This window comes from Saimiri boliviensis, chromosome 2, assembly GCF_048565385.1.
Source record: "Saimiri boliviensis isolate mSaiBol1 chromosome 2, mSaiBol1.pri, whole genome shotgun sequence".
Taxonomy (NCBI): domain Eukaryota; kingdom Metazoa; phylum Chordata; class Mammalia; order Primates; family Cebidae; genus Saimiri; species Saimiri boliviensis.
The window spans coordinates 77,260,275-77,286,402 of NC_133450.1; the positions used below are offsets into that span (position 1 = coordinate 77,260,275).

At 38.6% G+C, this 26,128-nt stretch overlaps 1 protein-coding gene across 3 annotated transcripts in view; it reads left to right on the forward strand.

The window, feature by feature from the left end:
- SECISBP2L (SECIS binding protein 2 like) overlaps window positions 1-18,625 on the forward strand; it is a 57,029-nt gene extending 38,404 nt beyond the window's left edge. For all 3 annotated transcript variants that reach the window (XM_003928878.4, XM_003928877.4, XM_074393636.1), the window contains 4 exons: window positions 6,572-6,792; window positions 7,683-7,837; window positions 10,712-10,931; window positions 14,340-18,625. In XM_003928878.4, the coding sequence (XP_003928927.2) occupies window positions 6,572-6,792; window positions 7,683-7,837; window positions 10,712-10,931; window positions 14,340-15,022 (1,279 nt within the window). In that variant the 3' untranslated portion in view covers window positions 15,023-18,625. The remainder of the gene's footprint in view (window positions 1-6,571; window positions 6,793-7,682; window positions 7,838-10,711; window positions 10,932-14,339) is intronic.
- The last annotated feature ends 7,503 nt before the right edge of the window (window positions 18,626-26,128 follow it).

Genomic DNA, 26,128 nt, shown 5'->3' on the forward strand with positions numbered 1-26,128 from the left:
GCTTCAGTTTAATTATTGAGTTCATCCTCCATAGCCATAAATTTTTGGAGCTTTAAGGATCTCTGAGGCCATTGTACCTAGCTCCTTACTTTTATGACTGAGAAAGCCAGGGCCCAGAAATCTATTCAAGCTCTGAGGAGGAATTGTTGGTAACAGGACATTCAGGTAGAAATTGTATTTCTTTCCTACTAGAAGCATCTTTATTATCTTTTTACCAGAGTCATTGTGTTTATCTAATAGCAGGCTGTCATTTGGTTTATATTGCTCCTTTCTGGGCAGGGCATCTCTGAAAGAAAGGCAGCAGCCCTAGTCAGGGACTTATAGATAAAACTCCCATCTCCCTGGGAGAGAGCAGCAGGGGGAATGGGCAGCTGTGGCCACAGCTTCAGCTAACTTAAACATTCCTGCCTGTTGGCTGTGAAAAGAACAGTGTATTTCCCAGCAAAGCACTTGCGCTCTGCTAAGGGACAGACTGCCTCCTCAAGTGGGTCCCTGACCCCTGTGCCTCCTGAATGTGAGACATCTCCCAGCAGGAATCAACAGACACCTCATACAGGAGAGCTCCAGCTGGCATCTGACAGGTACCTTTCTGGGGTGAAACTTCCAGAGGAAGGAACAGGCAACAATCTTTGTTGTTCTGCAGCCTCTGCTGGTGATACCCAGGCAAACAGGGTCTAGAGTGGACCTCCAGCAAAGTCCAGAAGATATGCAGCAGATGGAACTGTTAGAAGTAAAACTAACAGAAAAGAATAGCATCAACATCAACAAAAGGGACGTCCACACAAAAACCTTATTTGAAGGTCACCAAAAGCAAAGACCAAAGGTAGATAAATCCAGAAAAATGAGGAAAATCCAGCATAAAAAGGCTGAAAATTCCAAAAACCAGAATGCCTCTTCTCCTCCAAAGGATCAGAACTTGTCACCAGCAAGGGAATAAAACTGGATGGAGGATGAGTTTGACAAATTGACAAAAGTAGGCTTCAGAAGGTGGGTAATAACAAACTCCTTTGAGATAAAGGAGCATGTTCTAACCCAATGCAAGGAAGCTAAGAACGTTGAAAAAACGTTAGAGGAATTGCTAACTAGAATAACCAGTTTAGAGAAGAACATAAATGACCTGATGGAGCTAAAAAATACAGCTTGAAAACTTCACGAATCATACACCGGTATTTATAGCCAAATTGATTAAGTGGGAGAAAGGATATCAGAGATTGAAGATCAGCTTAATGAAATAAATCGTGAAGACCAGATTAGAGAAAAAAGAATGAAAAGGAAGGAACATAACCTCCAAGAAATATGAGACTACATGAAAAGACCAAACTTATATTTGATTGGTGTACCTCAAAGTGATGCAGAGAGTGGAACCAAGTTGGAAAACACTTGAGGATATTATTGAGGAGAATTTCCCCAACCTAGCAAGACAGGCCAACATTCAAATTCAGGAAATACAGAGAACACGAAAAAGTTACTCCACAAGAAGAGCAACCCCCAAGACACATAATCATCAGATTCACCAAGGTTGAAATGAAGGAAAAAATGTTAAGGGCAGCCAGAGTGAAAGGTTGGGTTACCCATAAAGGGAAGCCCATCAGACTAACAAACAGATCTCTCTGCAGAAACCCAACAAGCCAGAAGAGAGTAGGAGGTAGTATTCATCATTCTTAAACGAATTTTCAACCCAGATTTTCATATCCAGCCAAAGTAAGCTTCATAAGTGAAGGTGAAATAAAATCTTTTACAGACAAGCAAATGCTGAGAGATTTTGTCACCACCAGGCCTGCCTTACAAGAGCTCCTGAAGGAAGCACTAATCATGGAAAGGAAAAGTCAGTACCAGCCACTGCAAAAACATACCAAATTGCAAAGACCATTGACACTATGAAGAAACTGCGTCAACTAAAGGGCAAAGTAACCAGCTAGCATAATCATGACAGGATCAAATTCACACATAACAATATTAACCTTAAATGTAATCAGGCTAAATGCCCCAATTAAAAGAGATAGACTGGCAAGTTGAACAAAGAGTCAAGACCCATCAGTGTGCTATATTCAGGAGACCCATCTCATGTGCAAAGACACACATAGGCTCAAAAAAAGGGATGGTGGAAGATTTACCAAGCAGATGGAAAGAAAAAAAAAAAGAAAGAAAAAAAAATAAGGCAGGGGTTGCAATCCTAGTATCTGATAAAACAGACTTTAAAACCAACAAGATAAAAAAAGATAAAGAAGAGCATTACATAATGGTAAATGGATCAATGCAACAAGAAGAGCTATCTGTCCTAAATATATATGCACCCAATAGAGGAGCACCCAGATTCATAAAGCAAGTTCTTAGAGACCTACAAAAGACGTAGACTCCCACACAATAATAATGGGAGACTTTAACACCCCACTATCAATATTAGATCAATGAGACAGAAAATTAACAAGGATATTCAGGACTTGAACTCACCTTTGGACCAGGCAGATCTAATAGACTTCTACAGAACTCTTCACTCCAAATCAGTAGAACATACATTATTCTCAGCACCACACTGCACTTATTCTAAAACTGACCACATAATTGGAAGTAAAATACTCCTCAGCAAATGCAAAAGAACAGATATAGAACAGATAAAGAACTGTTCTAAGCCGGGCGCGGTGGCTCAAGCCTGTAATCCCAGCACTTTGGGAGGCCGAGGCGGGTGGATCACAAGGTCGAGAGATCGAGACCAACCTGGTCAACATGGTGAAACCCCATCTCTACTAAAAATACAAAAAATTAGCTGGGCATGGTGGCGCGTTCCTATAATCCCAGCTACTCAGGAGGCTGAGGCAGGAGAATTGCCTGAACCCAGGAGGCGGAGGTTGCGGTGAGCCAAGATCGCGCCATTGCACTCCAGCCTGGGTAACAAGAGTGAAACTCCGTCCCAAAAAAAAAAAAAAAAAAGACACTCAAAACTGCCCAACTACATGGAAACTGAAGAACCTACTCTTCAGGGACTACTGGGTAAATAATGCAGTTAAGGCAGAAATAAATAATTTGTTTGAAACCAATGAGAACAAAGACACAACATGCCAGAATCTCTGGGACACAGCTAACACAGTGTTTGGAGGGAAATTTATAGCACTGAATACCCACAGGAGAGAGCAGTAAAGATCTAAAATCAGCACCCTAACATCACAATTAAAAGAACTAGAGAAGCAAGGGCAAACAAATCCAAATGCTAGCAGAAGACAAGAAGTAACTAAGATCAGAGCAGAACTGAAGGAGATAGAGACATGAAAAACCCTTAAAGAAATCAGTGAATCCAGGAGCTGGTTTTTGGAAAGATAAAAGAAAAAAAAAAATAGGTCGCTAGCTAGACTAATAAGAGATAAGAATCAAATAGACACAATAAAAAATGACAAAGGGGATATCACCACTCATCTCAGAGAAATAGAAACTACCATTGGAGAATACTATAAACACCTCTACTCAAATAAACTAGGAAATCTAGAAGAAATGGATAAATTCCTGGACACATGCATTCTCCCAAGACTAAACTAGGAAGAAGTCAAATCCCTGAATTAACCCAATAACAAGTTCTGAAACTGAGGTAGTAATAGCTTACCAACCAAAAAAAGCCCAGGACCAGGTGAATTCACAGCCAAATTCTACCAGATACAAAGAGGAGCTGGTACCATTCTTTCTGAAACTATTCCAAACAATAGAAAAAGAGGGACACCCCCACCTTACTCATTTGATGAGGCCAGCAGCATCCTGACACAAAAACCTGGCAGAGACACAACAGAAAAGGAAAGTTTTAGGCCATTATCCCTCATGAACATCAGTGTGCATATCCTCAATAAAATACTGGCAAAGTAAATCTAACAGCACATCAAAAAGCCTACCCATTACAGTCAAGTCAGTTTCATCCCCGAGATGCAAGGCTGGTTCAACATACACAAATCAATAAATGTAATCCACCACATAAACAGAACGAAAGACAAAAACCACATGATTATCTCAATAGATGCAGAAAAGGCCTTCAATAAAATTTAACACCCTTTTGTGCTAAAAATTCTCAATAAACTAGGTATTGATGGAACATATCTCAAAATACTAAGAGCTATTTATGATAACCCACAGCCAATATCATACTGAATGAGCAAAAGCTAGAAGCATTCCTTCTGAAAATTGGCACAAGACAAGGATGCCCTCTCTCACCCCTCCTGTTCAACATAGTATTGGAAGTTCTGGCCAGGGCAATCACACAAGAGAAAGAAATAAAGGGTATTCAGATATGAAGAGAGGAAGTCAAATTGTCTTTTTTGCAGATGACATCATGATTGTATACTTAGAAGACCCCATCATCTCAGCCCAAAATCTCCTTAAGCTGATAAGCAACTTCAGAAAAGTCAGTATACAGAATCAATGTGCAAAAATAACAGGCATTCCTATACACCAATAATAGACAAACAGAGAGCCAAATCATGAGTGAACTGCCATTCACAGTTACTACAAAGAGAATAAAATGCCTAGGAATACAACTTACAAGGGATTTGAAGGACCTCTTCAAGGACAACTACAAACCACTGCTCAAGGAAGTAAGAGGGGACACAAACAAATGTAAAAACATTCCGTGCTCATGAATAGTAAGAATCGATATCATGAAAATGGCCATACTGCCCAAAGTAATTTATAGATTCAGTGCTATCCCCATCAAGCTATCATTGACTTTCTTCACAGAATTAGAAAAAAACTACTTTAAATTTCATGTGGTACCAAAAAAGAGCCCATATAGCCAAGACAATCCTAAGCAAAAAGAATAAAGCTAGAGGCATCACACTACCTGACTTCAAACTATATTATAAAGCTACAGTAACCAAAACAGCATGGTACTGGTACCAAAACAGATATATAGACCAATGAAACAGAACAGAGGTCTCAGAAATAATACCACACATGTACAATCATCTGATCTTTGACAAACCTGACAGACAAAAACAAGCAATGGGGAAGGATTCCCTATTTAATAAATGGAGTTGGAAAAACTGTCTAGCCATATGCAGAAAACTGAATCTGGACCTCTTCTTTACACCTTATACAAAAATTAACTCAAGATGGATTAAAGACTTAAAACCATAAAAATCCTAGAAGACCTAGGCAATACCATTTAGTACATAGGCATGGGCAAAGACTTCAGGACTAGAACACCAAAAGCAATGGCAACAAAAACCAGTATTGACAATGTGATTTATTTAAACTAAAGCGCTTCTGCACAGCAAGAGAAACTATCAGAATGCATAGGCAATCTGCAGAATAGGAGAAAATTTTTGCATCTTTCCATCTGACAAAGGGCTAATACCCAGAATCTACAAGGAACTTAAATTTACAGGAAAAAAACCCCATCAAAAAGTGGGCAAAGGATATGAACAGACACTTCTCAAAAGAAGACATTTATGTGGCCAATAAACATATGAAAAAAAGCTTATCACTGGTCATTAGAGAAATGCAAATCAAAACCACAATGAGATACCGTCTCATGACAGTTAGAATGGCAATCATGAAAAAGTCAGAAATCAGCAGATGCTGGAGAGGATGTGGAGAAATAGGAACACTTTTACACTGTTGGTGGGAGGGTAAATTAGTTCAACCATTGTAGAAGACAGTGTGGCAATTCCTCAAGGATCTAAAGGCAGAAGTACCGTTTGGCCCAGCAATCTCATTACTGGGTATATATCCAAAGAATTACAAATCATTCTTCTGTAAATACACATGCACACATATGTTTATTGCAGCACTATTCACAATAGCAAAGACTTGGAACTGATCCAAATGCCCATAATTGATAGACTAGATAAAGAAAATGTGGCACATATACACCATGGAATACTATGCAGCCATAAAAAAGGATGAGTTCATGTCCTTTGCAGGGACATGGATAAAGCAAGAAACCATCATTCTCAGCAAATTAACACAGGAACAGAAAACCAAACACTCTGTTTTCTCACTTATAAGTTGGAGTTGAACAATGAGAATACATGGACACAGAAAGGGGAATGTCATACACCGGAGCCTGTCAGCGGAAGCAGGGTAGGGGAGGGATAGCATTAGGAGATGTAACTAATGTAGATGACAGGTTGATGGATGCAGGAACCACCATGGCACGTGTATACCTATGTAACAAATCTGCACGTTTATCCCAGAACTTAAAGTGTAATTAAAAAACAGAATACAGTGTGGAAGACAACAAATATATGCATTAATTTATCAGATATTTAATGATTGCTTAATATATGCCTTTTTCTAGGTGATGGGGATAAAGTGATGAATAAAACTAATATCATAATAAAACCAACCATTATTGAATACTTAAAAATGTTTACCTGAATCAAATCTATTTGAAATGCAGGAACAAGGAATATCTATATCACTCCTCTGTTTTTGTAATTGAAGGATTTAAGAAGTTTTAAACACTTACTTAAAATATTTTTCAAGAAAACTTCTTACCGGATATATTTACTCTTAGAGATATTGTCATAATGTAGTTTTATAACTAGAGGGGAAAAAATTAGGATGGAATTATCTATTTTGGTTTTCTTTACAGGTATTGCAATCAGGTTCTTTGTAAAGAGATTGATGAATGTGTGACTCTTCTTCTCCAAGAGCTTGTCAGTTTCCAGGAACGCATCTACCAAAAAGATCCTGTGAGAGCAAAAGCAAGGAGACGCCTCGTTATGGGTCTAAGAGAAGTTACCAAACATATGAAGTTAAACAAGATCAAGTGTGTTATAATTTCTCCAAATTGTGAAAAAATCCAGTCAAAAGGTGTGTGCTTTTTGCTTTTGAAGTGTTTTGACAGCATAGTTTTCGGATATGCAGTGACTATAAAGTAGAAGCCATATGTCTTTCTCAGCAGAGTTGAGGTACAAAACAGAATATTGGAGCATGAGAAAACAAACTGCACTCTTTCAGTACCTGAAATTAAGTGGTAAAATTGAGATTGGATTGTAAATAAAATTCTTATATATGAACACCAGTGAAAGATTTCAGTTGGGCCCACCAACTGTCTCCTCTATTGTGATCAGATGGAGGACTAGCCAGAATATATTCTTTCTGCCAGTATATTGTGTTTTTAAAATTTTATAGTGACGATTTGTCTCTCAGAAACCAGCAGTTTCATATAGAGGCGCTTAGGCAAGCCAACACACAAGTACTTTGAACTGTATCACGCATCCTTATTTGTCCTTTTTGATGGGCAAGTTTAGGTGACTGTAGTAGACAGAGAGCTAGGAGGAGTAGTAGGCATATGTATGGCGAGGAATGCCAGTGAGACCAGTAATGTATAATCTGTCTCCTTGCCTTGTGAGAGGTCTTTGAGCTGAAAGATTTGCAAGTCAGCCACTGTTAACAATCTTAATTAATTTCTTTATAGTAAGTGTTTGTTGAATTGCAGTTTGAGTCTTGCTGTGCTAATCTCTATGGAGGAAGAAAAATACTGGGTGTGAGGAATTTAAAATTTAATAGGAGAGAAAGAAAATACATATATACTTCCATATATAGTATAAAATCACATAGAACTGTGTGTAATGGCGTAAGTGCTGCAAGTGTTCATAGATGCATTTGCTGTGATGTTTTATGCTTTAGCTATGAGGTGTGTGGTTAGCTCCATTTGGAAATAACTAAATTATAGCCTCTACATGTGTTGATTTTCTCAGGTGGTCTGGATGAGGCTCTCTATAATGTTATAGCCATGGCACGGGAACAAGAAATTCCTTTTGTGTTTGCCCTCGGAAGGAAAGCTCTAGGACGCTGTGTGAACAAGCTGGTTCCTGTTAGTGTAGTGGGAATCTTCAACTACTTTGGTGCTGAGGTAAGAATTTAGAAGACACTCTCTTGCTCTCCAGCACACCCCCCAGCTAACACATTTTTCCACTGACATATGCCATTGTATGTTTAAGCATTTGAGGGAGTGAGTTGACAACCCGCAAAGAGTGAGTGGAAATTTTTTGAGTCTTACATTTCCTTTTTTAGTAGTGGAAAAGACTTATGTAGGTGAATCCTAAAGCATTTTGAAAAGGTTTTAGTTCCTATTTCTGCCAAAGTGTCTTTTTCTTTTGGGCTCAACTGCCTAATACTTGCTAATTTATTTTACTGCTGCTAAAGATTATCTGATGTAATGTAATTTCTTCAGTCTCTATGACGGGTATATTTTGTGCTACAAGGAATCAAGAAGACAAAATAATTATTTAATTGGAATTTTAGAAAATGAAATTTCTAAACCAGTTTTCACAATAGTTGTACACATGATACTATCCAACCATCATATTTTTTTTAGCAATCTCCTAATATAGATCTTTATCTATAGGTTATTAATTTAGAGTAATGCTCATCAAATGTGGTGTTTAAGACTGTTTTTTACCAAGTTGATTTTAAAATACTTTGTGATATTATTGACAGACTTTTTCCAAGCACACAGTTTTTGTGTATCCAGTCACCATGTTTGCATATCCTACCTTCCCATCAATTCTGTTTCTTTCCCACCACTCATGAAATTCTCTTTCTGCCCACCTGCTCTATGAGCATGTAACTAATATTTGTGCTCCCACAATAGCCCATGCTTTTCTCATGTTTAGCATAGCACAGTGCCTTGCTATAGGTTATGTACATTTCTTTTCCTTTAACTGTGAATTTCTTGGTGGCAGGCCCCTTCCCTTGTCTTTATATTCTTGACACCTTTCACATTACTTCAGTATAAGCAGGGAGTAAGTGTTTGTTGAATGAATTGTGAGACAGATGTATATCTGCCCACTATGCTAAACTGTATATGAGGATTTCACAGTGGCTCATGCCTGTTAGCCCAGTAACTCGGGAGGCTAGAGTGGGAGGAGCGCTTGAGGCCAGGAGTTCCAGACCAGCTTGGTTTATTGTCAAGTATATGGGTTCACAGTGAATGGTAGTGCACCTGTTACTTTTACCATCTGATACAACTAATCTTTGAATTAAGCTTCCAGTCTTTACCGTCACATTCAAGCCTTTTATTCCTTGATCCTAGCATCTCTCTTCAGTGTTTCTTCTCTTTCCTTATTCCTAACAATTTTTCTTTCCTTTATATTGTAAAACCAGTGTTAAACTTACATAGCCATTTGCAGATTTTCTTTTTGTTTTCACTTCAATGCATGGTTAAACACTGCAAATATTTGTCAAGCCTGTTACATGTAACCACATAGGGCTGTTGTTTTTTGTTTTTAACAGAATCTGTCCTTTTTAAAATAAGTAATAAATCCTGAATATGTTTTTTTATACTGCTAGTAGGTAACACCCACCGCTCTTCAAGTAGCAATACAATTAGCAGCATCCTATATTATACCTGCTATTTTAAACAATTTATAGTGCAGCTGGATAAAGGATGCTTCTTATATTTTTCCTTCTTGAGATGAATTTTCAGAGAACATATTATTCTACAGCAATGTAGCACTTTTTGCCATGCTTTCATCTCAAGGTTTATACTTACTATAAAATTAAACAGATTCTTAAAAATGTACAGGTTATGTTTAAATCTTTGAAATTCTTAATGTTGTGGGTGTGTTGCATTGTGATACTAAATTGGACATTTGACAGAAGTGAGATGCTACAGAATTACAACATAACTAAAAGTCATTGTATATATTGGCCTTCTGGTGGCTTTGGAAACTTGAATCTTTGGACGTCGTTAGGTATCATAGTTATTGAATTAGAACTTTAATGCTATATGAATTTTGCCATCTTACTAAATGTGAATATACTCAGTGTACCCACCACTTCACTGGAATTATTTATTTTATTCCGACTTTTGTTTCAGCAATGAAAGAACTTCAGGCTATTTCGCTCCATATTCTACTTCCGAGCTCTATATTTTATTATAATTTTCATTTGGCCCAATATTCATGCTTTTCTATCCTGTTTTATCTTTTCATCATTTTCAGTGTCCTAGCCATCCATATTATTATCAACTTATTTTTGGTCCTTGTCTACTTCTTCCAAAAAGTAAACATTACAGGAAACATTTAATTCCTGTGGACACTGCCATCTTCTACATTTCTGAACATCACTCAGAATGCACTCATTCTCTTATATTCTAACCCAGATAAAATTCTTTACTGCTCCCCTAACAAGCCTGACACTTTTCTTATGTCTGTAGCTTTATTAATGGTTTTTCATATTGCTTTGAAGGCCCTAACTTCACCCCTCAAAATTATACCTTTTTCAAGGCCAGTGCTGATGTCCTCTTCCCTTCACGACTTCCTCAGTGATGCCCAGCAGTTTAGAGTTGATGTCTCATCTAACAGCCATAACACTTTATACCTCTCAAGGCATTTCAGGTATTATGCCATAGATTATAGGTGTGCCTTGTCATCTTTTTCCAGCCACATAGAGGGTTCCTTTAAAGTATAGTTGATGTTCAGTCATCTTTGTACCCTCTGTCATGGCAGACACTAAAGGATGCGTGCATTTGCTGAATATTGTAAGAACTTTTAATATATTTAGTGGCTAGTGTTGGAATCAAGAAATTTCCTCAGACTTGCGAGAATTAAACAGTAAAGGTAGGTTATAGAGTAATTTCATAAAGTTCTATGGTACCATTTGGATTTTGTCCTCATTGAAAATATGCCTGACCCTGAAACAAACAGTAGAGGTATTTGTTACCCGTAATAGGAATAAAAAGTGTAACAAAAAATGGACCAATCCAAATACTCTTTCATTTCAGAGCCTGTTTAACAAGTTAGTAGAACTTACTGAGGAAGCCAGGAAAGCATATAAAGACATGGTTGCAGCAATGGAACAGGAGCAGGCTGAGGAAGCCTTAAAGAATGTGAAGAAGGTACCACACCACATGGGACATTCTCGGAATCCCTCTGCAGCAAGTGCCATTTCTTTCTGCAGTGTTATTTCTGAACCTATCTCTGAAGTAAATGAAAAGGAATATGGTAAGTTGTTTAATACTATTTTAAATGACTTAAACTATGAGATGATTTAAGTGCCTTTCTATTCTACCTTTTATTTTTATCTTTATTCTTGATTATTCAAATGTTGCTCAAAATTTGGTTTAAAACATTGCAGTAAACATGTTCATTAAAAATCAGGAGAATATTTGGGACTGAGACTTCTTATGAGACCCTGGGAATTTAATCACAGTTCCAAATCTTTAAATAAGCCTCAGGGGCCTTAAAAAGCAAAACACACCATACTTGTGACCTATCAATAAGTAAATACTAGAAAGGTTTTTTCCCCAATACCTTATGCTCAAGTAGTATTAAAATTTTATGTGTCCTAAGGGCTGGTCTGTAGGTAGTGAGTTATCTTAATTGTTCACAGTCAGTTATACATCAGTCTCTTTGTTCGGTTCTTTCCTCCCTTCTCACTACTGTACTTGACTAGTCTTAAAAAGAAAAACAAGAAAAAAAAATTTTTTTTCATGTTGTATTTGCAAAGTAAACTGAAGACTTGCATACTACTCACTCTAAGCTTGTAAAACCTAGACATGGTATTTGCCTTTAGTTAAATCTGACTAATCAAAAAGAGATACAGACTAAAAAATAGTATTTAATGTTTAACATTATTTACTGAAGTCTACATCTCAGTAGTTTTTGTTTTTTTGTTTGTTTTTGTTTTTGTTTTTGTTTTTGCCTTATTTCTATAATACCTTGAGCTCTTAAGTTCCCTTGCTTGGTCTAGTTTATGATTTGTTTTCCCTATGGAGCTTGCTTTTTTTTTTTTTTTTAAATTTTAAATAGTATAGTCAACTTTCATTTGGCCCTTTGTTCATTTTATTTTTCTTTTATCTTTTTAATCAATCTGGAAGGTTATCAGATAGATTGTTGCCACCTAAAACTTAACATGTTAAAAAAAAAAAAAAACTAGTTCTCATTTTCTTCGGCATTCCCCTTCCTAGCCTGTCTGTGATTGTAGTTAGATGTTTCAAATGCTTTCAATAAAGCAGAGCAGAGCCAATTAACAAGTTGTTGTGAGCCCTTAGGGAACTGCTGGCCAGGGATAGGTGATGCTGATTTAGAAGCAGACATGTTTTGCAGGAGTAATACTAGTTGAAAATTAAGAAGGTAAAGACAAAATGCTGTCATTGTAAATGAGAGCAATCCTCTCTATATAGTGAAATGCCACATCTCAAAGGCAAGCCGTAAGATAAACCTATAACGCTGTGTGTTTGGGCAGATGACAGAGTGACAAATAATATTCATATGGGCACATATAAAACACAAGGAGTATAAAAACAAAGTCTCAGAGATTGAGGGTGATGTTTTCAAAAAGCACCAGATTTAAAGTCTTCAAAGATTAAAATGCTGGTTTTTCTGTACTCTGCCTAAAGGTTTTAGGTGTAATAATTAATCTCAGGATCTTCAATTTCTCTTTAGAAAAAAACTGTTCAAAGGAAATGTAAATGTGCATCTAAAATTTTAAAAATTTTATGTCTTTCAGGTTTTTTTTCATAATTAAATATACGTGGGAAAATTTTTACTTACCAGACTGTTTTTTTTTTCTCTCAGCACTTACTATATGCCAGTCATAGGGACACAGAGATGAGCTGGAGTGGAAGTGAGGAGGGATGAGGGACGTGAAACAGCAAACACAGAACAAGAGCTTTTGAACTATATATGTAAAAAGTACTGTGGAAGTTCAGGTTAGCGATTGCCTCTCTCAGGAGTCATGAAAGACCTCACGAAGACATTTAAGAGTGGTATCAAGATGAATAGGAGTCTGAAGGGGAAAGGAGGAAAACATCTCCTGCAGAAAGACTGTAGCTTATGTTTCAACTTTAGGGAACAGTGACAATTTAAATGACACTGAGCATAGAGTGTGTGGCCCATGGTCCAGGGTCAGAATGCAATAGGACCAGAATGCTAGATAAGGGCCAGATCATGAAGGGCTTTGCTGTGCCTCACCCAAAGATTTTGGATTCTATCCTAAGATGATAAAAAGCCTGTTAGACAATGATATAATCAATTCATAAAACCGGTTAGGAAGACATTACAAATGAACATCAAGAAAAAGAAGGTCTGAGCTATGGCAGTAGTAACCAGATTTAGTAGTTTTTGAGCTGCAAGGCATGGTATAGTGATGAATTCAGTGGACTAAAGGGAAATAATATTAATAAGAGAAAAATAGGACCAAGGGTTGCTATAAGGTTTCTTCTGCTTTGAGATTGTGTAAATAATAATGTCATTAGCTGAGAATGAGAATATAGGAGGTGGTGATTTTTTTTTTTTTTTTTCATGAGCTAGAATGAGAGTCAAAAGGACTCAATTCTACACTAAAGTAGCTTCAGGAAAGGTATTTTTTCCCAAACAATGTATCCTGACTTGAAGTGCCCAAAATATGTTCTGTGTCAATATATAATCGATAGCTGGCGACCATACTGAACATAATGTGAATAGGTTTCCTACAACTTGATAAGATTATATGTATAAACTGCAGACAGTAGCTGTAATGTCAATATGATACAATTTTTATTTTCTTAAAAAATTGAACAAAAAGGGGTGGGAGAGCTCTACTTTACTGATTCTTGGTACTTTTTTTTGCCTTCAACTGATTTCCTATCATGAGAAATAATTTAGATTGTCACCACTATAGCGTATAATACTTTTTTTGCCTTCCAAAATTACTTTGTAGGCCAAGCTACATACATTATAAACAACCTTTCACAAATGTTAGAAATGCATGGATGGATTCTTTGCTTATAATAGGAAACACATGTTCCATTCCAGGCCAAAGATAAGTAACTTGCTGAGCGAGCATGGTACAGACACATGAAATCAGAACTATTGTTGCTGGACATTTTGACTCTTCTATCTCTTGAGTTGTGGGTCCTTGAGCCCAGTACACCTTTAGGCTACAAAAAAGTTAGGCAGTTCATTGATTTTTATGTATATATGGATTTTATTTACAAATACCAGTGAACTCCTGTTGGTATAAGATCTCTTGCATTCTGAAGCATTAATATGTTTATTTTTACCTCTGTGTTTATCTTGAATGTACATTTTTGGGAATTATTTCCTCTTTATAACATTTAAATTAGGTTGGGCATAGCGGCTCACACCTGTAATCCCAGCATTCTGGAAGCTCAAGGTAGGAGGATAGCTTGAGCCCAGGAGGTCAAGGCTGCAGTGAGCCAAGATCAGGCTACCCCATTCCAGCCTAAATGACAGAGCAAGACCCCATCTGAAACACACATGACAGAATCACTTAAATTAGTACTAAATAAACTAAATTTGCAGTTTTTCCAGTCAGTTTCTAAGCCAGTTTTTCTTATTTGGGGGTTAAGAGTTGTATGACTTTGAAACAGTCTTCTGGTTTTTAAAATATCTGCTTGATATTTGTAGAAACAAATTGGAGAAACATGGTGGAAACTTCAGATGGACTAGAAACATCAGAAAATGAGAAAGAGGTATCCTGTAAGCACAGCACTTCGGAAAAACCCAGTAAACTTCCATTTGACACACCCACTGTTGGTAAGCAGCCATCGTTAGTGGCTACAGGCAGTACTACCTCAGCGACAAGTGCTGGGAAATCCACAGCTAGCGATAAAGAGGAAGTGAAGCCAGATGACCTGGAATGGGCCTCACAGCAGAGCACAGAGACTGGCTCTTTGGATGGCAGTTGCCGAGATCTTTTGAATTCCTCCATCACCAGCACCACCAGCACTCTTGTACCTGGCATGCTTGAAGAAGAAGAAGATGAAGATGAGGAGGAGGAGGAAGATTATACTCATGAACCCATATCTGTAGAAGTGCAGCTCAACAGTAGAATTGAGTCTTGGGTCTCAGAGACCCAGAGAACTATGGAAACCCTTCAGCTTGGAAAAACCCTTAATGGTTCTGAGGAAGACAATGTAGAGCAAAGTGGAGAAGAGGAAGCAGAGGCATCTGAGGTGCTGGAGCCAGGGATGGACAGTGAGGCATGGACTGCTGATCAGCAGGCCAGTCCTGGGCAGCAGAAGTCCAGCAACTGCAGCTCACTCAACAAAGAGCACTCTGATTCTACTTACACAACCCAAACTGTGTAACTCAGGAAATGTCGGCTCTCTATCTCCAGCTGTGGAAGGGTTGCAGCCATTATCTTTCATGCTTCATCTCAGCATTTTGCACTGTCCAGTATTTAATATACGTATTTAATTCCCAACAAATATTTTTGTATCTTTTACTTGTTTTGTTACGATCTGTAGCTTAGCTTTTAATTAGCATCTAAGTGTCTAAGAACTGTGTGGAAAATTCAGATCTGTTTCAACTTATTTTGTAATAGGAAGTAATGATAAGGCCAAATCTTAAAGAAAATAAATTTCAAATGCTTAAAGTCATTTTGAAAGTTAAAGAACAAGGTTCTAAGTATAGAAGCAGTTATTAGTGTTTGTTTGCTTCAGGACTCCACGTCCTTTACTCTAATTTGACCAAAAAGTTGTTTAGGCTTCTTTAAAAAAGAACTGGGGTGGAGTCAGAAAACTAAATAAAAGGCTGAGGGTAACTAAATCCACCAGTGTTGTGTGTTAAAAAACTGATGCAACTTTTATGTGGTCCACAAATGTTTATGTCAGAAGTCACTGGTCATTGTAATTAATTAATGTTGGGATGGGCTGAAACAGAGCCTTTGAAACTTAGGCTAGCAGTGGAGCCATCATGATACGTTATAGCTAGCTAGCCTCATTTTTGGAAAGTGATAGATAACCGCCTATAATAGTGAACAGTCACCCATGATAGAACCTTTCAGGTTCTGTCTCATATTTGCTTCTTACTTACCTCAGGAATGCTCTTGTACATAGACTTACTTACACAAAGTTAGGCGCATTTTGACAGGTGAATAACTGTAACCGATTGTATGACTGCTGCACTTAAATGTAAACTCTTCAGAAACAAAGTCTTATACTGGTGTGTTCTCTTGCATGCTTCTGGTTCAGGACCCTCTTGATTTGAGATATGGATCTGATTGAGTATCCAAACTTGTCCTGAGTACAAAACTGTTCCACCTTTTAAAAAATAACTATTTTGCACCTAGCCTTGAGCACCTTCCACATAGCAATGACCATAGTTACTGTCAGGAGGTCAGGGAAAGGAACTTTGCACAACTTGTGACATGTATCCTAATAAGGCGTAGACGGGGAAGTTTTAGAAGATAAGAGAAAGTTGTTTTAATTGTGCTGAAACTATTAGATGATTTAGAGTATACAGATACATAGGTATTAATTCTCTATTCACTATTATTTATCTCTGCCCTTCTCTAGGAGTTTGTATACCTGCTTAGGAGACACTAAACTTAATGAGCTAAATGTTGTATTTGCTAGTCAGTCCCCACCTGGACTTTAGTGACCTTACAGGTTTATATAATGGTGGAAGAATGACAAACTATGTATTTTTTGTCTTCCATCCAACTCCCCACCACCCCCAACTGCCCCTCATAAACACACACACGCACATGCATGTGTGTATGTGTGCTAGTTTTCTGCTGAGAAGCTCGCATAAGCAGGCACAAAACTGAGAAGGAAGGGGTATTTTCCCTGCCCTGATTATATGGGATAGGGCTTTGCCTCACAGAGGCAGGAGAGAAGAACTGGGCAGATTCTTTATTGAACTCGTTGGGACTACTTTGCTAGTTTTGGTGTTTTATAATGCTGGCATTTAATTACTGGACAGATCAGATTCTTGGTTGATGATTTAGTATTTGTGAATTATGAAAGTTTAGGAGCATTGCTGTGTAGAAAATGTTAGTCGATCAACTTTATTATTGTGCTAAAAGGGGGCATTCTTATCCTGTCCTGTCTAAACTGCTCTCCAGTTAGACTTCCTAGGCACTAAAGATCCAATACTTAAAAACACAGCAGGTAAGGAATGAAGCCTCTGAAATAGTAATCATGGATTTATACGTGGCAGATCTTACTGTCTCTACACATTTGGAAGTGTTTGTTGGTTTAAAGAAATGATAGAGGTTTTGAACTACTGACAGTCTTAAAAGTGAATTTAAAAACTTTTCATACTTTTTATGGTGTAAATTTCCTTTGCTTGATGTCAGTGATTCAGATAACTCTTGACTTTGAGGTGATGGCTTTTCACAGGTTTCTTATATTTTATATCTCTTCTGAACATGAATTGTCATTTTAGATTTTTGACATTTGTATCAAAAGAGAAGTTGAGGAAATCTTCAGAACATCGGTAACTTTTAATTTTGCTGTAGACTTCAGAAGTGTTATTTATATGTATGGCAAATGCTCTCACATATACAGTACCTCTTCTGCCAGCAAATCCAAGGGACCATAGCCTTTTTATGAGACAGGTCACCTCTAGAGGACAACCCAAGAATTATTAAAGGAAATGTTACCATTTTGAGAGCATGCTTAAATAAATATTAATAATGTCTTTATAACTTGTTTCCTTTCAATAAATTTTGGAATTTGTGTATATTGAATTACAGGCTTTGGGGTTAGTTGTGGAAATTAGGAAAGTTTTTATATATTTTTGGAAGTGGGCATGGTTGGCTCTTTGAAGACCCTATAAAGAGATTCAGTGGAAAGAGTAAGGGTTCATCATCACAAGAAATTAAAAGACATAGTGATTCTTTTTCTTATTGTATAGAGGTGGTTTTACTGGCAATAATAATAGATTTATATTTCAGTACATAAGTATATTAATTAAAATATGAATTACACTTCCAAAGTTAGATTTCTGCTTCAGTAGGTTTGTTTGCTGTGAAGATTACTTCTCAAAAGGCAAATGTTCATATTAGCTTAGTTTTTGGTTTAAATGTTTGTAAATGATGTAATATATTTCTTTTGACTAAACATGGAAAAATAACGTGTTATACATTGAGAAGTTTTTACAGGCTTTGACTGGAGGTCGTTTTTGCAGAGATGATATTTTATATGATTCCAGTATTTGGAAAGGAATTAGTCAAAAGGAATTCACATAGTTTAAATAATGAGAAATTAATATCCAAATATGTACTTGTCTGATTTCTAAATAAGCTGGGGGAGGAGGGAGGGGTGGGGATTGAAATGTGCAAATGAGTAGTGAATGCTACATTCATTTTCAACTCTTTAACATAAAACTGTTCAATCTTAACACTGTTACTTTAATATATGTATAAAGAAGTATTACTGTTTGTAAAGCTGCCGTTTGTTTAAAAAAACACCCTTGTCATGTATCTTCTGTATGTTGGGCCAACAGGTTAGAACATTAACCCATTTAAAACCTTATCTTTTTTTGATTTAAAAAAATTTCTGTGAAATAATTTATTTACAGACATCTTTCTCCTCTTTCATCGTTTCCAACCTTTACATACATCACAGAATCAAACAAACTGTTTTCCTAACCTGAAATCTGAATCATAATTAATGATAAAAATTTAAACTTCGTTAGCACATCACATCTTAAAAGTATTTGTATTATTTTATAATTTAATTTCTAAATATACCACATAAGTTTATATTAATGTCTTAATTGTAATGCTCTAATAAAAAACTAGCAAAATCAGTGTGAGTGAGTTATAACATGAAGGGATTTTCATCTTTCACTGTATGAAGGATAATTGTTATATCACATTTGGGGGGTAATAACAGCTTTTTTGCACTATGTAAATACTAGTGGGGATTCTTCTGTACTAATAAAATGATCATTGAAATGAAGTCTGTCATTTCAGAATAGATGCTTAAAAGAATTCATAACTTTCCCCACATGTAAAAGACAGAAACAAAGAGTCCAGCTCAAGTATCGATTGTTGGTCACATAGGGTTGCCAAAGAAGGTTGTAAAATCAGCACTAAGGAGTGATGAATAAAAATTTCATCTGGGATCGTTCGTGTGATCGGTGGCATGGGTCCAGGCATTTAGCCAGAGACCATCCTGGTGTTAGGAGAAGGCTTCTATAGATTCCTTCACCTTTTGAGATGGGAGTTTCGCTCTTACTACCCAGGCTGGAATGCAGTGGCCCGATCTCGGCTCACCGCAACCTCAGCCTCCTGGGTTCAAGGAATTCTCCTGCCTCAGCCTCCCGAGTAGCTGAGACTACAGGCATGTGCCACCATGCCCAGCTAAATTTTGTATTTTTTAGTAGAGATGGGGTTTCACCATGTTGACCAGGATGGTCTCCTTCACCTTTTTTTATTAGTTTCTGTGTGCTGGGCACTGTTCTAAGTCTTTTACCAGTATTAACTTATTTATTTCTCACGACGATACTGTAAAGTAGATTGTGGTTACTATTTCTTACTTTTCAGATGGTGGAAGAGTCATGGAGATGTTAACTCAGCCCCATGTCCAAGTCCATGCCCCAGTCACTATACCTTATTACATCCTGGCACAAAGTGCACAGGGTGTGGAAACTGAACATGGTTCCTTCACCTCCAGGTATCTTCTGGAATGTGGAACATGGGGACTGAAGATGGCTTTAGGGATTCAAGTTATTGGACCTCACCCGATCGATCACTCTAAGTAGTCCCAGACCTTGTCACTATGTGACAGTGAAATGGAGATAATCTGAAAAAAAGATTGATCTGTCGGAAAATAGGATACTAGTTTTCATAACAAAGAAGTGAATTTTTGGTGACCACAAAGAGGAGGAGGGATGCCTCATCAGTTGTATCAGGTATTTCCTTGTTAGCCACTACATGTACCACTCCCTAATTTTTCCCAATAGTGATCAGTTTTTCTCCTAACCAGAAGAGGACGTGCATTGCACCTGAAAACAGTTTTTACACCTAGCTACATGTAATATTAATACTTTCATTACTATTATACTTTAAGTTCTGGGGTACACGTGCAGAATGTGCAGGTTATATAGGTATACACATGCCATGGTGGTTTGCTGCATTCATCACCCCATCATCTACATTAGGTGTTTCTCCTAATGCTATCCCTCCCCTAGCCTCCCACCCCACTACAAGCCTATCCATCACAATAAGTTGGCTTCCTCCCTGAGATGCAAGGCTGGTTCAACATACACAAATCAATAAATGTAATCCATCACATGAACAGAAAAAGACAAAAACCACATGAAAATAGATACAGAGAAGGCCTTTGACAAAATTCAACAGCCCTTTATGCTAAAAAAAAAAACCTATCAATAAACTAGATGTTCATGGAATGTATCTCAAACTAATAAGAGCTATTTATGACAGACCCACAGCCAATATCATACTTAATGGGCAAAAACTGGAAGCATTCCCTTTGAAGACCAGCACAAGAATGCCCTCTTTCACCACTCCTATTCAACACAGTATTGGAAACTCTAGCCAGAGCAATCAGACAAGAAAAAGAAAGCCTATTCAATTAGGAAAGAGGAAGTCAAATTATCTCTATTTGCAGACGACATGATTGTGACATTATTGTGTTTTAGAAGACCCCATGTCTCAGCCCAAAATCTTAAGCTGATAAGCAACTTCAACAAAGTCTCCAGATACAAAATCAATGTGCAAAAATCATAAGCATTTCTATACACCAATAGCAGACAGCCAAATCATGAGTGAACTCTCATTCACAATTGCTACAAAGAGAATAAAATACCTAACAATACAACTAACAAGGGATGTGAAAGACCTCTTCAAGGAGAACTACAAACCACTGCTCAAGGAAATAAGAGAGGACACAAACAGATGGAAAAACATTCTGTGCTCATGGTCAGGAAGAATCAATATGTGAAAATGGCCATACTGCCCAAAGAAATTTATAGATTCAATGCTATCCCCATCAAGCTACCACTGACTTTCTTCACGGAATTAGAAAAAAACTACTTTAAATTTCATATGGAACCAAAAAAGAACCCTCATAGCCAAGACAATCCTAAGCAAAAAAGAAAAGAAAAGAAAAGCTAAGCTGGAGGCATCATGCTACTTGACTTCTAACTATACTACAAGGCTACAGTAATCAAAACAGCATGGCACCAAAACTGACATATAGATCAATGGAATAGAACTTTTACAATATTAGCTTCTCAAACACTGAAATATTAGAGGTCATCATCCCTCTCATTGGTGTTTTTCCTTGCTTCTCCCTTCTTAAAGACAGTATTTTAAGGAAAATAGTGAGCTATAACATGCTCCTGTTTTACAGATACTTAATTACCATGATGACCAAGAAGGATAAAACTATTTCCTTAATTTTCTCTCTTTTCCTAATAAACTGTACCAATTAAATGATGTAATCTTTTAGATAAGGTAATCAGGAAAAACTACTGCCTTCTAACCTGCTGGGCCAACTCTGCCCAGCAGCCTCTTTTTGTTAATGAAGTTTTGCTAGAACACAGCCATGTATCATTTACATACTGTCTATGGTTGCTTCAGTGCTACAATGCAGAGATGAGACACAATATGGCCTGCCAAGCCTTAGATATTTATTCTCCAGCCCTTTACAGAGAAGGTTCGCTAACCTCTAAAATTGAGATGTCCAACAACATTTTACACTCACATGATTCCCTCTACCTCTCCCCCAGTTCTTTTATCTCCAGAGATGATACATTTGTTTTACATATTTAAAAACATACTAAGCTCTGCCCAGTGGTAGAAGGCATGCAGATGCATGGGAGGAGCGCCACCAGAAGCGAGCCTGGATGCTTTCATAGTACTAGCTTTGGGAAGGATTGCGTTCTTGTTTCTCTATTCTCTAACACTGGGCAAGTCCCTTGAATCTCTGGTTCTTGATTTCCTCTTCTATCTGGGGATGTATTGGATGAATCAGAACTTGGTTCCTTAGAGAAACAGTGAGGCCATTCTTTGGTTAAAGACAGTCATGAGTTGGATGTGAGCTGGGCACTTTCCTAAGGCTACCCATAATCAAAGACTGCCAGCACCCTCAAAGTGACCTGAATAGGTCCTGTCCCCAGAATAGGTCATGGCAAGTAAGCTGATCACCTTAGTCCTTCCCACCCTAAAATCTGAACTAGAGGCCAGAGAAAGCAGAGTGGAGCGGGTGTGCAGAAAGCAGAGAGTCTATGAAAGTAACAGAGAAAGACTGACAGCTTTGCATTGTTTTTAGTCCTTGCTGTGCTTTAATCAACACTACTTTTCCTTAATTGTGTAGCGCTTTTTATGTACTTAAAATATTTCATAAGAATAACCAAAAGGAATGGGCCAACTAAAATGTAACTACTTTCTATCCCATAACTGACTTCCCAGATTTTGCACGAACTTCAATAAATTGACACACATAAAGAAAAAAATTAGTATTGGAAATGGAACTGGAAGCCAGACTTAAACCCCTATCTTAATTGATTTAACAAGTAACTACTATTTGTTAAACAGCCAAGAACTATAAATTTTATCTTCTTCCCATGAACAAAAAATCTCCCATCTTTTCCCTGGCCTAACCCTCACCCCAAGTAATGAGAAATGTGGGTTCCATCTATGACTCTCCCATCTGCTCTTTAGCTAATGCAAAGTGCTTTAGTCTTCATAGAAAGATCTAAGATTGTGTTAGCAACCCACTTATTTGGTTTCCTTAGCAACCGGAACACAGTATTTAAAGTAATGGCATTCCTTGCTCAGAATAGAAATTGAGTAAGCTGATCATGGTGCCCCTAGTCTGCTCAGGGCTGCTTTACCTCTTCAAAGATGATTTTTCACCTGCCAATTCATGGAAGCAAACCTATAAATGGCAGCAAAGGGACAACTATCTGGAATACAAAATAGTGAAAGCTCTGGAGCTGTACCCATAGCCAAATTCACCCCCATCGGTTACAGTGACTCCTACAGTAGCCCAATCCGTGGAAATACTGACAAAAGAAACTGCATCTTTTAATTCCAGAATTTAAGAAATGTTTCCATGTCCTTGTAACTTTTGCAGCAATTTAGGCTAGTTGCCACCAGCTTCCAAGAAATCTAAACATGAATCAAGATGATGAAGCTGCTCAGGCATTTCGAAAAAGCATAAAGAAAGAAGAACTTTGAAAGGAAATCAACAATAAAGTACTATTAACGTGGCATCTGTTGTTTCATCTGGTTAATACGTCCATTCTTTGTGGAACAACACTCTATGCCTCACACACCCACCAGTGATATAATCTCTTTTTTTTTTTTTCCTTTCGAGATGGAGTCTCACTCTGTTGCCCAGGCTGGAGTGCAGTGGCACAATCTAGACTCACTGCAACCTCTGCCTCCTGGGTTCAAGCAATTCTCCTGCCTCAGCCTCCTGCATAGCTGGGATTACAGGCAGGAGCCACCATGCCCAACTAATTTTGTATTTTTAGTAGAGACAGGGTTTCACCATGTTGGTCAGGTTGGTCTCAAACTTTTAATCTCATGATCTGCCCCACTCGGACTTCCAAAGTGTTGGGATTACAGGCATGAGCCACCACGCCCAGCCGATATAATCTCTTAATTGCAACAGGAGCAGGCAGTTAAATGACCCTGAAACCATTGATTAGTCTGAAAATCCTGAAAGAGTTGATCTACACTGGCCCAATGGGGTTTTTCCTTGGGATTTTAGGACTTGGGACTGACAGAGATTGGCTCAAATGGTTTGTGGTGCCTGGCTTTTAAGAGAGGAATCTCTAAAGTCATTTTTGGCCAAGAAAAAGCAAAATCTGGGTCAGACAGTGTTGAACATGATTTCTCACTGTCAGCCATCTTACAGTCTCCAATATCCTAATGCATTTTGACTCTCTATGAAGGAAAGATTTATTATACATCAGACTGCATTTCCTCAGCATGCTGGACCATGAAACACAGAGTTCTCCAAATGTACTTGATCACAGAGCACTTTTTCTGTGCAGGAAATATAAGCAACCTGGGGAACTAGTTTTTCGTGTAATGTGCACCAAAATATATGTTGCTTTAACTCTGAAGGTCCAGGACTATGAGACACATAAGGGATACCTGGACTGCTGTAATGGAGATTCTCAACCAGGGACGATTTCAACCCCAGGGGACATTTGGCAATGTCTGGAAACAGATTTGAATGTCACAACTGAAGAAGGGGTTACTGTCATCTAGCAGGTCAAGACCAGAGATACTGCTAAGCACCTTACAGTACACAAAACAGCAACCCCACCCCACAAGAACTGTCTGGCCCAAAATGTCAGCAGTGCAAAGGTTGAGAGTTCACTCACTAACTCAACCCTGGGAGGCTGCATTAGTCCGAAACAGGTTCAGGGCCTCAAGCAGGTGGTCATGTGTTCATAGGGTGAGTTATCAAATGCTCTTTATTTCTGTTTCTGGCACATGTTTATCCACTCTCTAATATTCCAGAGATGGCCTAGCCAGACACATCCAGGTATTCCTGATACAACAGGCCTTATTATTTATTTTTTTTTTTGAGATGGAATCTCACTGTCGCCTAGGCTGGAATGCAATGGCATGGTCTTGGCTGACTGCAACCTCCGCCTCCCAAGTGCAAACGATTCTCCTGCCTCAGCCTCCTGAGTAGCTGGGATTACAGGGGCCCACCACCATGCCTAATTTTTGTATTTTTAGTAGAGATGGGGTTTCACCATGTTGGCCAGGCTGGTCTCAAACTCCTGACCTCGTGATCCACCTGCCTTGGCCTCCCAAAGTGCTGGGATTACAGGTGTGAGCCACCACACCCAGCCCATAAGACCTTATTTTTAAAGGGTTTTAAAAAACCACTTGGGGAAGAGAATGGAGAGTTGGACTTGGTGCTTCTGATCACGTGCCAGTGCCTCCTCCCATGTCTTCCACTTGTTTCTTCCCATGATGTGGGGAGGCATGTGAGGAGCAGAAGGGCAGGGAGGCACCCCTGGCAACAGCTGCTCCGTGAACACCTCAACAAAAGCACAGCTCAAGTGCAAACAGGAGGCCAGGGGAATTTGCTGGTCTGGCCCCATCACACAATTGAATCAAGCAAAGGTGGTGGGGACAGAGTTTTCTAAGACACTGTGACATGGAGTCCAGCTGCCTGCCCTGCTGAGTAGCTTCCCTGAAGCAGACACGTGGAAGCCTCTGCAGGATACTCCAGCCACCTCTCAGGGAATGGCTGCCCTGGAACCAGGTGCCTTAGGAGAATCACTAGACAGGGGCTTGGAAATGCCTGAGCACCTCCTGTAATTCTGGAGAGAATGGAGCACAAAGCCCCTGTCTACAAAGAAGAAGCTGCCTTCTTAAGCTCACTCTACCATTCAAAGACATAGGGAGACTTATTAAGCTACAAACTGAGGACCCTCTAGTATATTTTAATCAGATCAGTGTTGGTTGATGCTGATTCTGGGCCACAGTTGAGTTAGGTGTCCTGGCAGAGTTGACAGACATACAGGCTGCCCTGTCTTACAGATGGCTGTGTACTGAGAGTTCCTAAATTGCTTAAAACATGGAACATTATCCCAAGGTAGTCATATTAAAGTGCTCATTATATTCCCAAGCTAACTCCTAGAAACCCTTAACCATAACTCATATTGGAATTGAAATTATTGTTATCAGAAAAACCCACGGTTATAGGAAACTATGCTGTTGCAAATGTGTTTCAGCTTCATACATTGTAACTGTTGTTGAATTGCCCTTGTTTCTAGGAGAAAAGTGTGTAATTCAGGAAAGTAAGTACACATTTCCAATTATCTGGCCCCTCCTACTTTCTCTCTCTCTCTCTCTCTCTCTCTCTCTCTCTCTCTCTCTCTCACACACACACACACACACACACACACACATACAAACAGAGAGAGAGAGAGAGGGGGGCAGAGAGAGTGAGTTTGTCTCTTACCCAAACTCCTACCCAAGTGGGGCAGTGTGAGAATCAACATTTCCTGGTGCAAAGGCAGGTAAGCAGCACTTTCCCTTGTTGATGTCTCAGGACAGACACTCTTCTGACTATGGCCTCCAGATACAATGACAGGGATAAGAAAACACAGGAAAGAGAATCCCAATCTAAGACGGCCGAATGCAAACAGCTCCAGAGTGCAGTTCCCACTGAGAACAGCACAGAGGGTGAGTGAACACCGCATTTCCAAACAAGTTTTCACTGCCCACAGACCAGGAGATCCCTGGGCCGAAAAGTGCCATGGGTTTCCAGTGCAGCAGTTTCAGCTTGTGCAGCATCCGCGCACAGGAACTCACACAAGTCTGGGCGGCTGTTTCGACTGGCACCTGGAACGCCTGGGAGACAGAGCCGCCCATTCAACTGAAAGGGAGGGGGCTGAGACAGGGAGTCAGGTGATCTGGCTCGGGGGGTACCAACCCCACAAAACAAGCAATC